This window comes from Oncorhynchus masou, chromosome 5, assembly GCF_036934945.1.
Source record: "Oncorhynchus masou masou isolate Uvic2021 chromosome 5, UVic_Omas_1.1, whole genome shotgun sequence".
Taxonomy (NCBI): Eukaryota; Metazoa; Chordata; class Actinopteri; order Salmoniformes; family Salmonidae; genus Oncorhynchus; species Oncorhynchus masou.
Window position 1 is genome coordinate 50,118,304 of NC_088216.1, and position 14,702 is coordinate 50,133,005.

General features: G+C 44.5%; 2 protein-coding genes across 4 annotated transcripts; one reads left to right on the forward strand and one right to left on the reverse strand.

Moving 5' to 3' along the window:
- Positions 1–287: 287 nt before the first annotated feature.
- On the forward strand, positions 288–8,027 carry LOC135539761 (double-stranded RNA-binding protein Staufen homolog 1-like). 3 transcript variants are annotated; one of them, XM_064965860.1, is made up of 16 exons: positions 288–474; positions 1,448–1,768; positions 1,862–1,983; positions 2,292–2,442; positions 2,675–2,831; positions 2,911–3,085; positions 3,593–3,685; positions 3,847–4,065; positions 4,358–4,501; positions 4,736–4,882; positions 5,058–5,136; positions 5,371–5,528; positions 6,044–6,211; positions 6,323–6,445; positions 6,679–6,773; positions 6,967–8,027. In XM_064965860.1, exons 2-16 carry the CDS (start codon positions 1,573–1,575, stop codon positions 7,061–7,063), a joined length of 2,124 nt encoding a protein of 707 aa, XP_064821932.1. In that variant the 5' UTR covers positions 288–474; positions 1,448–1,572; the 3' UTR covers positions 7,064–8,027. The 3 variants fall into 3 exon arrangements, with proteins under 3 accessions (XP_064821932.1, XP_064821934.1, XP_064821933.1); XM_064965862.1 differs by having other exon boundaries at positions 4,364–4,501; XM_064965861.1 differs by having other exon boundaries at positions 2,678–2,831.
- Positions 8,028–8,469: 442 nt separating this feature from the next.
- On the reverse strand, positions 8,470–14,534 carry rdh20 (retinol dehydrogenase 20). Its single transcript, XM_064958080.1, is given in 9 exon segments — positions 8,470–9,006; positions 9,448–9,587; positions 9,825–9,850; positions 9,852–9,971; positions 10,336–10,434; positions 12,147–12,392; positions 12,394–12,528; positions 12,531–12,710; positions 14,526–14,534. Coding segments are annotated over 9 exon segments (1,077 nt in total). The 3' UTR covers positions 8,470–8,884.
- Between the last annotated feature and the right edge of the window lie 168 nt (positions 14,535–14,702).

Sequence of the window (14,702 nt, forward strand, 5' to 3'; positions counted from 1 at the left end):
TACAACCTACTTCCATTTTATTTTATGTAATGTGCCATACTAATTTGAGAGTCCCGGATTGATGTTTACCATGTTACATCTAATCTGAGACCAGTCTACAACACCATGTAGTCTTCTTTACTAAATGTTCCAGAGCCTTTGGAGCTATGTGTGTGCTCGTCTGTAGCAAGATATGCACTCAAATGTCTACTTGGAAATATATGATAATTCATTCATTCGTTAGCTACAAAGTAGCCCACTTTCCAAGCATACTTCCTCTTAGCTGAACGATGTCATTTCCCGGAAGAGACAGCTAAGATTGGGCCATTCTCTTTAGTGTTTGCCTTGTATGCCTTTCCCCCACCACTTCACTACCAACATTTTGATCCAAAATCACACGGGAAACCCTACACAGTTGGAGCAAAAACAAACCAATACAACACTAAAGTAACGTATCCAATGGAGTAACCAAAAACTGGACAGAAAGATAACGAGGTGAGGTTTTATTAGATGCCTCTTGACAAGCTAACTTTAGCTAGTTTGCTTAGCTAGCGTCTCGAGCTACCTGACTCGACATCCATGATCAATTCCTGCAGGAGTTCGATAAGCGAATTGCTTCAGATTTATGACGGATTCATACATTTTTATTGCGCAATATATAGCTAATGAATGTTTTAGAAAAATATTTAAAATGCTAATAAACGTGACATGAGTGTCAAATGTGTTGACGTCGACCAGATAATTAGATTGTTAGCTAGCCAGATACTTTGGCTAGGCTAACTAACTAGCTACCGCCGGTACTTGGACTTGACAAGCGTGCAAACAAACGGCACAACTGCAATAACTTGTCTAGCAAGACCGGCTCAATCAATGACACTTGACAACGTTTTGCAGAAACAAAAATTACACCTAACGTTAGTATGTAAGGTTCGTATATGAAATTAACATGAACGAGTTCAGCTGGATAGCCAGACAGCTAGTTGGCTGGCTAGCTAAGTAGCTAGCAGAACACACCTTACAAAGATCATCCAAACGACTTTCTCTTATAAACGTGTCCTCTCAGCAAGTTGTGCATTAAGTTCTACTGTCTGTAGAGAATTGTTGATTGTCACAACAGCCAGATGATGTCTAAGTTACTAGTTATTGTATTGCAGGGAAACAGATTAAATAGCTTACGGTTAATTGGATTTTTTGCGGTCCATTCATTCTAGTTTTGTGATGCAAAATTACAGCACCCTTATGACATTTCCATGTATGGTTGTTATTAGGTGTTACAAATGAATGAATCTGTATTGTTGTTGCTGTCAGTGCTGGATCTACAAAGGAAGCTGAAGGCCAGTTGTGCAAGGCACTGACTGTTTTTTGTTGTTGTGGTCATGCAAATGTGGCACCATCTTGTAACCTTAAATTGCAGGGAACAAGCTACCCCTCTAAGTCTAAGCCATTGTCTTTGTTATCCTCTTTTCAGGCGGAGCTTTGCAGTCATTTACCTCAATCAAATAAACCTTAAACATCTATCGCTGCAGTACAGAAGAGTTCCCACCTCGACTTAACCTACCTACCGCCTGACTCCACCAAACCCAACTGGCCAGTATGTCCCAGTTCCAGTGTCCGGGTAACCTTATGTCGAGCCCTGCTGCCAGCCCCATGCAGCAGCTGTCTCAGCCCCAGCCAGGGTACAGTATCCCCTGTGCCTCGGGCCCCCTGCCCTCCGAGAGCGCCAGTCACCCGCTCCTGAGCTCAGCCCTGCCCTCGGGCTCAGCCACGCCATTCAGCCCCACCTCCACAGGTCTGTCGGTGTGCGTGCATTGTATGTGTGCTCCAAAGCTTTCTTTCTGTGCCTCTCTCAATGGACAATCTAATTTTGTTAATTTGTTTTTAGTATCTAACATGGCAAACCCTAAAGAGAAGACCCCCATGTGTCTGGTGAATGAGTTAGCCCGTTTCAATAAGATCCAGCCTGAGTATAAGCTGCTCTGTGAGCAAGGACCAGCTCATTCCAAGGTAACTCAACAACCCAACCACTGACACTCACTAGCAAACATGGGTCATGTTCATTAGGCTACACTCACTTTAGCAAAGGGTTTTGCAACTGAAAACAAAAGTACATGTTTCTTGTTGGACATGTTTAATTTCAGATAGTACCTTGTAATTTCTGGCCTTTTCTACCTACTGGACATGACCCTAGGAGATCAGTAATCACTGTGCTTTTTAATGTCTACCTCCCTGCTCTTAAATACTTGTTCATTTCAATAACAGATATATCCCTCTCTCTACTTCTATCTGTTCTGTCTCTTTCCTTCCTCCCCCAGATCTTCTCAGTGCGGTTATCACTGGGGGATCAGCACTGGGAGGCAGAGGGGACCAGTATAAAGAAGGCCCAGCACTCTGCAGCTGCCACAGCCTTGGCCCAGACAACACTGCCCAAACCTAGCATGAGGAACAACCCCCGCAACAACACAGGCAAGAACCCAGCACACCTGGCCCCGTGTGTGTGCTTATTTCTGAGAGGCTCTCAGGTCATCAGTTGCTGTATCATGAAAGTGTCATGATTGGGGAAACATTGATAGTCAGTGGCGTTAAGTAATCTACATTCAAAAGAGTTTGATCACCAGGTGTATTAAAGTTTTGGTCCCTATTGTTCTGTAATGTTTTTCTGTTTTTTCTGTGTGTGTGTGTGTGTGTCCTACCACAGTAGATTGCATGACACACACGGTGGAGCTGAATGCCTTCTGTATGAAGCTAGGTGTGAAGCCTATGTACAAGCCCATAGACCCCTACCCTGGGATGAGACCATCCAACTTCAACTACAACATCAGGGCCCCGGGGCCTTACCAACGCTCCATGCAACAGTATGTCCACTCTGGGGTGGGGGGTGTCATCTCAGTAAAAGCTATACCTGAGCGTATCCTGTCTTCTCTGTGTGGCCAGGTACTACTACCCGTTTCCCCCGGTGGGGCCGGTGTTGTACCACATGGAGCTGAACATCGGGGGCCAGCAGTTCCACGGGAAGGGGCGCACGCGGCAGCTTGCCAAACATGACGCCGCTGCCAAGGCACTGAAGACTCTACAGAAAGAGCCCATACTGCTGCAGCAGCTGCCTGAGGTCAGAGCTGCCTGGGGTCAGAGCTGCCTGGGGTCAGAGCTGCCTGGGGTCAGAGCTGCCTGGGGTCAGAGCGGCCTGGGGTCAGAGCGGCCTGGGGTCAGAGCGGCCTGGGGTCAGAGCGGCCTGGGGTCAGAGCGGCCTGGGGTCAGAGCGGCCTGGGGTCAGAGCGGCCTGGGGTCAGCGCTAGGGTTGGAATATTCTGGTAACTTTTCCAAAGTTCCAGGGTTTTTCCAGAAATCCTGGTTGGAATAGTCCCATTTCTAGGATTCCTTCCTTGCTTATTCCCTTCTGATTTCATGAATCCTCCAACAGGAATTTTTGGGAAAATGTGGGTGGAACTTTGGGAAAATGTACAGTATTTTACCCATAAGGCAACACCTGCTACATGGATCACTACACATGTCTGCTTCGCAACGTGAAGGAAGGGCACATATGTGACTCAATACTGCCACACAAAGCAACTCCGCTGTAAGACAAATGTTTTGACACAAACTTTGTTGATTTCAGACGAATGGAGAAGACACAGAGAACTTCAATAAATCAGAAATCAGCCAGGTGTTTGAGATCGCACTGAAGAGGAACATGCCTGTCAACTTTGAGGTAGTTAGGCTATAGTCCTGCATTGGCTTAACAGTCATTTAGGTTGATCAAGTCCAGTTTGAACAAATAATTTGTCCTCTCAATGACCTACCTTTCCATTGATACGCCTATTTCTAATTTGTTTTGTCTTTCTCTAATGTCGTTCCTCCTCCGACCCACAGGTTCTGAAGGAGGCAGGCCCGCCTCACATGAAGAGCTTCATGGTGTGTGTGGCGGTGGGTGAGTTCTGTGGCGAGGGCGAGGGCAAGAGTAAGAAGATCGCTAAGAAGCTGGCAGCTACAGCCGTGCTGGAGGAACTGAGGAGACTGCCCCAGCTGTCCCCCAGCGTGGAGAAGATTCAGCCAGCACGTATTAAGAAGAAAACCAAGTCCATTATTAAGGTGAAAGGACCAGGGGGATTAGGTCAGGGAGTGTAGAGAGCAGTAAAGCATCTTTGTTATCCCAGATGGTAAATTTGCTAGCTAAAGGTACTGTACGTCATAAAAAAAGAACAAGTGCTTCTAAGATATTCATTTTTAAAGGGACGTGCAACAGGAGGGAAAGGAGGGGTGATGAGGAAAGCTTTTGTAGAGTTGGAAAATTGTTTCTAAGGAATCTTTGTTCTTGTGTGTAATGAGAAATATCCCTCTTTCTCGCGCTCTCTTTTCTTCTGCCTTCTCCCCCCCCTCCCAGCTGCAGACCAGTCCAGAGTATGGGCAGGGCATGAACCCAATCAGCAGACTGGCTCAGATCCAGCAGGCTAAGAAAGAGAAGGAGCCAGAGTACAGCATGATGACGGAGAGGGGGCTGCCCAGACGCAGGGAGTTCGTCATGCAGGTAAAACAGGAGGCTCAAATAGCCTAGCCTGCTCTTGACCAAATCAACCCCACAGTGCCTATTCTCTAGGCCTAGAGCACTTGTGGAGGTCTGAGGGGATTGGACAAGTGTGAACAAAAATGGCAAACAAGACACCCTTCCTATCAGAGGGCAATTTAGCGCCATATTGCGTTTGTCTATCTAGGCTTGGGGGCCAAATTTTATTTTCATTCTGACCTGTTTTGTGGTCATCAGGTGACTGTGTGTGGCCATTGTGCGGAGGGCTTAGGCCCCAGTAAGAAGGTAGCGAAGAGGAACGCAGCAGAGAAGATGCTTGAGCTTCTTGGTTTCAAAGTGCCTCCGCCTCAGCCCCACAAACCTGCGCTCAAAACGGACGAAAAGGTACAGTATGTCCCCAAGAGCCACCGGAGGCATACCAGCCAGGCAACTGGTTTAGTTAGACCCTACTCGTGTGTTCATCTAGCCAGCAGTACACAGCAGAGTAGTTTGTGTTGACTTGAATGACCGTTGAGCAGCCAACTGACGTGTGCGTTTTCTGTTGATCATGTAACCCAAGGTCCTGCAGAAGAAAAATGGAGACGGGAGGAAAGTGACCTTCTTCGAGCCGGGCTCTGTAGAAGAGAGCCAGTCGCTGGGTAAGTTGTTAAGGGGCAGGGTTGGAACTACACATGCTTTGACTTACTTGACTTAAACCCTTTTGTCTCTTTATGGAGCATAGGTCATTCACAATCTTCTTCCAGCGGGCTTGGTGTTGTGCGGGACGACAGATTTAGGATTGGTTTTTAAATCAGGGAATCTTTTACATGGGTGTTCCGTTCTCCTTTCCAGTGTTTTACATGTCTGTCTCTCTGTCGCCCCCTATCTCTCAGGCTCCAAGGCAGAGAACTACCGCCAGCCCTACCTCAGCCACCAGCAGCTCCCAGCAGGCATCCTGCCCATGGTGGCAGAGGTGGCCCAGGCTATAGGGGCCAGCCCCAGTCTGGGGCACCAGAACAAGGGTTACGGCCCCCGGACCAACCCTGCCAAGGTGTGTGTGTCAGTGTCTAGTGTGCGTTTTAGTGATCAACGTTATCCTTGATGTTATTTTAGTTCGGTTTCCTTTGTATATATATTTTTATTCCTTTGATGTTCTGTTTTATGTAAATGTGTCTTGGTATAAAGATACGCAGTATGCAAATAAACATTATTGTTAAAGCTGCAGTATAACTTTTTGGGCAACCTGACCAAATTCACATATAAATTAGTTATAGATCTGTCATTCTTATTGACAGCAAGTGTAAAAAGCAATAGATCTGTTCTATGTTCTCTTTTTCTCTATGTCTTGTTAAGTTTAGTTTTTGCGTCTTTTACTTTTGGCTTCAAACAGCTGAAAATACAATGTTTTTGGTTATTTAAAAGATATTTCACAGCAGTTTTGATGGTACAATGATTCTCTACACTTGCTTGTTTTGAAAGTAGTAGGCATAGAATTAGAATTTTAGCAAGCAGGAAATGGTGGAGAGATCTCTGCTTATTGTACCTTTTTAATGTTATTATATTAAGGCCACCCTGACGGCCATGATCGCCAACGAGCTGCTGTACGGTGGTACCTCCCTGACCGCCGATACCATCCTGAAGAGTCAAAACAGTATGGCTCATCTAGTACCTCACGGACCCCTGACCAGACCCTCTGAACAGCTCAGCTACCTAGCCAACGTACAAGGTCTACAGGTAAACAGACGCAGAGGCGTGCAAGCATGTGCGGACAAACGCACCCAGACACAACTTTTTATTCAGGTATTTTGGAGTGTTATTATTAAAACCCAATTTTTTTCTTTGCAGGTGGATTACAAAGACTTCCCCAAAAACAACAAGAATGAATTTGTATCGCTGATCAACTGCTCCTCCCAGCCGCCTCTTATCAGCCACGGCATTGGCAAGGACGTGGAGTCCTGTCACGACATGGTGAGATGCTCTGATGGTTAGACCAGAATCTTGTCCATTAGGACACACCATAGCTAAACATTTTCATAGATTGGGTGGGGGGGGGGGGGCATATTGGAAATGTTCATAATATACTTCCCTTTTTCACTTGTACCCTCAACACGACCCGGATGCTTTAAATCAGACATATATTGGCACAAGCACTAGGGAAACTATGATATAGGCTATATCTAATGTTCCAATCCGGTCCACAGGCAGCCTTGAGTATCCTGAAATTACTGTCAGAGCTGGACCAGCAGCAGCACCAGCAGCAGACCAATGACAGGACAGGGAGCGGACCAACCTCTGGGTAAGACCACGCGTCTGATGGGTCAGATGTGGACCAGTACGAGAACACTATTACGGTTGAATAATACATTTTTTTCATAGTGTTGCAAATCTGGAAACCTTTGAAGTTTTTCAGAAATCCTTGTTTCCCTCCAACCGGAGAATTTGGTCTGTATGACTTGGTAATGCTGATCTGTCTTGTGTTGCTTCTGTAGGTGTGGCAAACAGGACATGGACGGCTGCGACTCTCTCATCATCAAACAGGCTAACTCAAGCAACTTGGGACAACAGACTCTGGATGGCACTGTGTAGACAGACGCACACCATTGGTTGTTTGCAAGAAGCACTAAAAGAAAACTCTGACACTGTGTTGTGATAGGCTGTTTTAGAATTCTACAGGAAGCTCAGGGCAACTGTAGGCTCTAAAGCATCACTAGTGTTTATATTAAATGTTCTGAAATGTTAACAGTTAAACAAGATTAATAGAAGAAATTGTTTTAATTTAATTTCCTCCTTCTTAATGTTGTTTAATTGTACACATTTATGATTTTGTTTTGTTGCTTAGTAGAAAAATGTAGCTGCATCGTATCTGATATAATGGCAGTCCGCTCTGTTGAGATGGAATGGGATAATGTTAACTGTGAAAAGAAGCTTTGTTTTTGAGTAGAAGCGTTTTCTCTCTTTTTTTCCCCTTTAATGTTAACAACTTTCTTTCTCTCATTTTTAAATGTTTTATTGTTCTTTAACCCGGGGCCTGGAATTCTTGGCGGGTTGTTCACAAACATGGCTTCAAAAACATTTTTGAAATATTTCAAATATTTTCAGCTTTTGCTTTAGTCTGACTGGCGTGCCAGATGGACTGGTTTGCAGTTTTGCCACTATTCCATTGGTTCCATTGTGCCAGGCAAGCTCAATCAATCCCAGCTAAAGTATTTGTAATGATTTCAAATGGCTTTTGAACCCAGGTCTACAATAGTTGTTACAATAGTGTTTACTTGTGAAGTATGTTACCCCATAGAAGGATAGGATGCAGCTAGCAAACCACTGTTGATTTTCCTAGAGTGCTTTATAACAACAACCACCACAAGTGAACAGTGTTTATTTACATTACCATGTAGGACTGGGAAGGTTTTGAGACTAATTGTAGCGTTTGTGCGTGTGATGTTGTCTATCCCCACTGAAAGATGGCGGGGCAGTATAAGTCTGTGTTGATCCACCACCTCTCTGCTCCCCATGGAATGTAAGTAAAACTTGTGTGCTGTAAAGCACAAAATCATCAGTTTTTATTTCTTTTTGTTCGTGTGCTCATGTGTTCCAAGAGAAAATGGTATGAGGATAGAGGAAGGTAGATACTTTTTTGTTTGTTGTACTCTCGACAGACGTGTGTGTTTCTGGTAAAGCATGTCTAGCCCTATAGGGCTGTGATATCAGTGACGGAAAAACAAACCCAGTCACTCAGTGTTTTTACTGTGACAGCAGTGGATGTTTAAGCCAAACAAACGGCTGACTTATTATTATTATTGACCTGTCAAACACATGGTACAACCACCCTGTCCTGCAAGACTTCATTGCTGGCCAATGACCATTACTTCCATTCCATCACATGCAATCAGAGGACCACCAATCACAGGTGTCACACATATAACCTTTTCACACTATTGTGCAGACTCAAGACATACTGTGCTGGCTCAGATGTTTTCTTTTCACATTGTCCTCCGGGGTTGCTTAAAACGAGCTGAACAGGACCGATGGCGCCAGCCTGCTTTTAAACCAGTCAAGGGGAATGGTTGGCGATGCCCTTAGTTATTCCCAGGTGGTTTAAGTGTTACAAAAGCAGACTGACCTTATGTTGGGCCATACTCACAGGAAGGCCAACCATCACAGTATTACAGTTGGGGTCGGCAGAGTAGTTTGGGAGAAGAAGTGTGGCCATTTTATTTCCCCATTATATAGTTGTTATCCCATTAAGTATTTGTCTATATCCACGCAAGGTTTGTTCCCCGGACACAGTTTAAGCTTCTTCCTGGAATTAAAAAAAGCGGCTCAATGGAGAATTTGAGTCCAGGACTAGGCTTAATATGTGTGAAACTGGCCCTTAGATTTCGTCTGTAGAGACTGAATTGACAGGGAGAGTTAGTTAGCGGCAATCAGGGTAGGTCCTCCATTGGTCAGCTTGTTCTTCTTGCTCTTAATGAAGGGGTACATGCATTTGTCTGACCCCATGAACCGATAGGTCACCACGGCAACAGTGCAGGAAGAGGAAGTGTGCAGTATCATGCCAGGGTGTCCTGTACAAACACTACGTTTGATGTGAAGTTGGTAACATGAGCGCACTCTCGCTTTATTAGCTGGGTGCTCTGCCATATATGACAATAACTTCAAATGAAATCTCAAATTAAAAAACACTGAAATGGTGGCACTCCAAAATCAAAGAAAAACACATCACCTCATTTCATCTTTTTATTTTGGGTCTGGCAGGCAAACGTGTTTCGGCAGTTATGCCTTCATCAGAGCACCTGAGCGTGCTGCTGGTGAAAAATCAGCTTTCGGCTCTGGGGATCAATCAATGGTCCGACCAACTGAATTACGACCTGGCCCAGAAGAGGTTGTGGAGAGACAGATGTCGAGACACTGCACCGCTCCAAGGAGCTGTCGAAGTGAGTGGGTGATCAATAAAGTTTATTCAATCAATATGTGTACTCACACTCGGGAGATGACGGGCAGGTAGGTGAGGCGTGGGATGCAGACCAGGGGCTGGTCGATCAGGATGGCGTTCATGGCCTGCTCCACACAGTACTCAGGCTCCAGCGGTGCCAGGAACAGTGCTACCTCATCCCTGAGGGATGCAGCAGAGAGCTTAGAGTTTTACAGCATCACATTGTTAAATGTACAACTACAACATTCTGAAACATACTGTAGTAAGCCTATGTTCAGTGTCAAATGATGAACCACTACTGTGTACTATTGTATGAAGTAGGCTTACACCTGCAATGTCAGTCTGATTAACCCAGAACAAAGTAGCCCTTATTCCCTCTTTAGTGTCGCCCTTTCTCCAGCCCATACTTTCTCTCACCGGATCTTGCACCCGTCAAACATGCCCCGTGTCGACAATATGGGGACACGCAAGAGTGGTCTTGACTCCATCAAATTCCTCAGTCAGCCACTTGTGGGCCAGGGACTCGTGGAAGCCCACCGCCGCAAACTTACTGGCACAATAATCCTGGTTAGAACAGAAACACCACTGAGACGTCAGGGCCCATGATCATTAAGTCTCAGAGGAAGAGTGCTGATCTAGGATCAGGTCCATCATGTCCATGTAATCTTGTTCAGTATGATCTAAAAGGTTGCATATCAGGGACTCGACTGAGATGCTGTGTGAATATGGGTCCAGAACATCACAGTAACACATACTGTACATACAGTAGGCTACGTTACAGAGGCTAAGATACTCTACACTTTACCATAGGCTACCCTTTTACCTACAATATGTCACTACACCGTACTAACTAGTAATACCATTCTTAGGTAAAGAACATTTATGGTAATAATATTCTCTCTTAGGTGATGTGTCCTCCTTGGTTCACCTCCACACAGGTAGTGCTGAAGAGACCCGGGACGCTTGCGACAGTGATGATGTGTCCATGGTTCTGCTCTTTCATCTGGGGAATGAAGACCTTTGTCATCTGTGACACACACATATAGGCAGGTCCAAACGCACGCACAGACAGGTACACACACATGCACGCAAGGACAAACATGGACAGACATGTACACACTAGCGGTTCTGGGGGGGGCAGTGCCCCTGTGACAACAATTTTGGGCCCCCCTAAATGTGGGGTATGAAATCATTTTCACATAACAAATTTTTGCTATCGTTCTTTTACATTATTTTTTTACATTATTAGACAGAAAAAACAAATCAATTGTTTAATGATTATGAACATGGTATTTTTCCTGCTAATGCCTGCAATGCAGTGAAGAAAACAATATGACAACAATAACGTCTAATGTAACTGGCCCCTCTAACAGTACAACTGGCCCCAGCTTGGCCACCCCCCAGTTGAAATGGTCTAGAACCGCCACTGCTTGTACACACACAGACAGGCAGGCACACACAGACACGCAAGAACACACAGAGAGACAAACACACGCAGGCATGCAGGGAAACAACCAGATGGACAAACACACACACACAAACAAAGAGACTGTTATTCGATGAACACAATTACTGACTATCAGGAGTCACAATAATGAGATTAATATTGAAATAGTCCATGAACATTTTGAAAGAGCAAAATGAGGCAGTATTATTGTACTGCAGTTCTGATTGGAGTTCTGCCTCGCTAAGCTTCTTAAAAAAGTTGCTTAATGTGAAGCAGGCTTACTGTTCCCCACTGTAAGAGGATCAGGGAGGGAATCCCCTTGCCATTTAATTGGCTGTGTGTGTGTGTCACATTAATAGGGTCACTGTATGGGGTGTTGTCACTCAGCTAAGGGGATAAGAACTTATTAAAGTTGTACATTTCACACGTGTCATGTGGCGCATTAAGAACAATAAACTTCACTGTATACGTCCGACTATAGCTGAGGTATAGGGAGGGATAAAACGGCTTGAAATTTCTCTTTCGCAATGCAAAGATTTAAGAGTAAACCTAAACCCTTCATATTTTCCGAGTTATAGTCTGATAGTCTGTTTTCACATACCAGTAGGTTTGTCTTCTTCATGTTACCCATATAGCCCTTGTTACACTATGGCTGCATTTGCACAGGCAGCCCAATTCTGACATTTTTCCCAATTATTGGAAAAATATCTGAAATATCTGATTGGTCAAAAGACCAATTAGTGGAAAAATATCAGAATTGGGTTGCCTGTGTAAATGCAGTCTGTAGGATCCTGCTCTGAGAAACATTTGTACATAAAACCTATTACTATTACTAACCTATAACCTATTACTAACTTGACATTGCATATAAAACTTGTGCAAAATTATGCTATTTGCTGGTGATGGGAGCTTGTATATTCATAGATTCCAATAATCCGTCTGATTATCATCAATAAAAATCAATCATGGAAACCTCAAGCCCACATCCTAAAGCCTGACTGATAACAGAACTATATGGTACTATATGGACAGAATTGAACTTTCATCATCCCGACAGTGTATCACAGCGTGATTAGTCTCTTGTGACAGACTGTTAAGATGTACAGTATGTCAAATGTCAAACTGAGTAGCTGGCCAGCAAACACCAGATTTGGTTCTGGGTTCTGAGACTACAGTTGGATGATAGCCGCATGCCACCCTCTCCCTAAACCAGCTGATAAGAGTCCCAAGGCCCCGTTCTATAAAGTGTTATCTGGCCCACAGAGTAACAACGGTAGCAGCAGCAGTCTTACCCAGAAGAGGGCGACCTTCATGGTCCTCTCCACCTCTCCACTTCATGGTCCTCTCTTGACCTTCATTGTCCTCTCCACCAGCTAATCCGGACAGTCCATCAGCAGTTCCCTGGCAACCACCCCGGCGTTGTTCACCAGCATGGTGACATTACGGCCCAGGTCCATCCGCACCTCGTCCGCCGTGCTGCACACTTCCACCCGGTTGGTCACTTCCACCCTGTAGGGCTGCGCCTTGCTCCCCTGCCTCCCTCACTAACCTGACAGTCTCCTCGTTGTCGTTAGCGTCGACGTCCCATAGCACCACCTCTGCACCGTGTTTGGTGAACTCCAGGGCGAAGAGACGTCCCAAGGCGCCCCCCTGTCCCTGTGATGAGGACAAGCTCAGCCGTCGATGGGCTTGCTGAGCGGCCAGAAGACGATCCGCACGGATCCACGCAGGATAAAGTAGATCACATCCCGGAGCATCATCTGGAGGTACATCAGAAAGATGATCTTCTCTGGTGGTCCTGGGGGTTTGATGTCCTGACTGTACAGAGTGTGTGTTATGTTCAAGTATGAAAGCAGCTAGCTAAGGTCTGTTGTGCTCAGATGCAAGGACTTTGTTCTGAACTGTCTCGTTAAATAAAAGGTAGAAAATCAAAGTGTATCTGAGAGTCTACGGAGTGTTCTAACTGAGAACGCTAAAGGTGCAGACAGTCAAGCTGGCGCATGTTACCCTCCCTCTGCTCTACTCTGTGACCCCGGCCTGCCTTCTCACTTTATTTAACCACTCCTTCAGGATTAGGTTAAAAGGAATTATAAATTGGGTGGTTCGAGCCCTGAATGCTGATTGGCTGAGAGCCGTGGTAAATCAGACGGTACACCACGGGTTAGACAAAATAGTTATTTTTACTTCTCTAATTACATTGGTAACCAGTTTATAATAGCAATAAGGCACCTCAGGGGTTTGTGGTATATGGCCAATATACAACGGCTAAAGGCTGTATATTCAGCACTCCGCGTTGGGTCGTGCTTATGATCAGCCCTTTGCTGTGGTATATTAGCCATATACCACACCCCCCCGGGCCTTATTGCTTAAATACCTCCTTGAGCCCCCTATAAAAAAAACATGTTTGTTGAGAGGGACACCATGTACTGCATATTAATTATTACTTTGGAAAATTGGGCTGAGGAATTCTCAGCCCAATTTTTTATGTGCAAATAAGAAACACGTTTATTTCACCAGGCAGTTAAGAACAATTTTTTTTTTAAATGACGGTACCAACACTATTGATTTTGTCAATAAGAAATAATTAAAATAAATATCTGCCATTATGTCTAATCGTTTTATGATACTTACAGTATCAACATGCACATACACTTTCAACCCCATTTGACCCTATTGTCACACACACTTGCAAGATATGACAGCAAATGGCAGGCTTACTGGACTCGTTCAAGGTTATAGATTGAAAAAAATATTCTCAACTATTTCTCTTCTCACGGTGTTGAGTACTGCAGTATTAGTGTTGAGTACTGTAGTCACTAGCCAGAATGTATGAAATGTGAATGTCATAAGAAGATTATGCATACATGAACTGTAAACCTTATTATAGATGCTTACATCCTGTCTGCTTACATATGTTTCTAGAAGGTTCCTGCATTGTTTAGGTGAACACTACCTCCCTTATTTAACCTTAAATCTCCTAAGCATCTAACATGAAGTTAAGGTTACAGACACGCATCGACTGACTGAACAAATGGAAATACAAGACACAAACGCAAGCACGCAATCGTTAACACGCAAACGCAATCGTTAACAGACACGGGCCTTCACTTACAGTACTGGAACCAGGTCAACTTTATATGAAACTACAGATTGGCTGGTGTGGCCTGGCATCTGTTGGGATAGACTTAAAAACGATGCAAATAACTTATCAAAGCCTCCATTTGCCATAGGTCTAAATCTTGGCTTGTAAATCAGGTGATTTGAATCCAAGGCTCAGGCTGCCCTGTTGGCAAGTAGTGCTGCCTGATGGTGTGCCAACCAGCCAAGTCGTCCTCAGGCCAGTAGGATAGCAGGATAGGCCCTAAAGCCTGAGTCAGCGTTTAATCATTTACATATTGCTACCTGTGGGGATAATCAAATCAAACTCAGTTTTCCTCAATGCTGTAATCTTCATTTAGGTTTTGTAGTTGATATGTTTTTATATTGTGAGTCAGGATAAGGACTATGATAATACCTTATAATGCAACATGCTTTTAAGAAGCTGGACTATGTAAACATGAGATAATGTAGTATATTACCTAAAAGGCTAGTCAACATACTTGTCAGTCATTTAATGAGGTGAGAGGTGCCCTTAAAAAGAAACATCTGATACAAACTGCTGATCAACTTACATTATACATTTGGGCCCATATTCGTAAAGTATCTCGGTGAAGGAATGCAGATCTAGGATCAGGTCCCCCCCTCTTATTCATTATGACATAAAAGGCTACATTGATCCTAGATTGTGTGGTGGTGGTTTCGGCTGGATGGGTGGTGGCGTCTGATTCACCTCCAGGTGTTAATGGTTA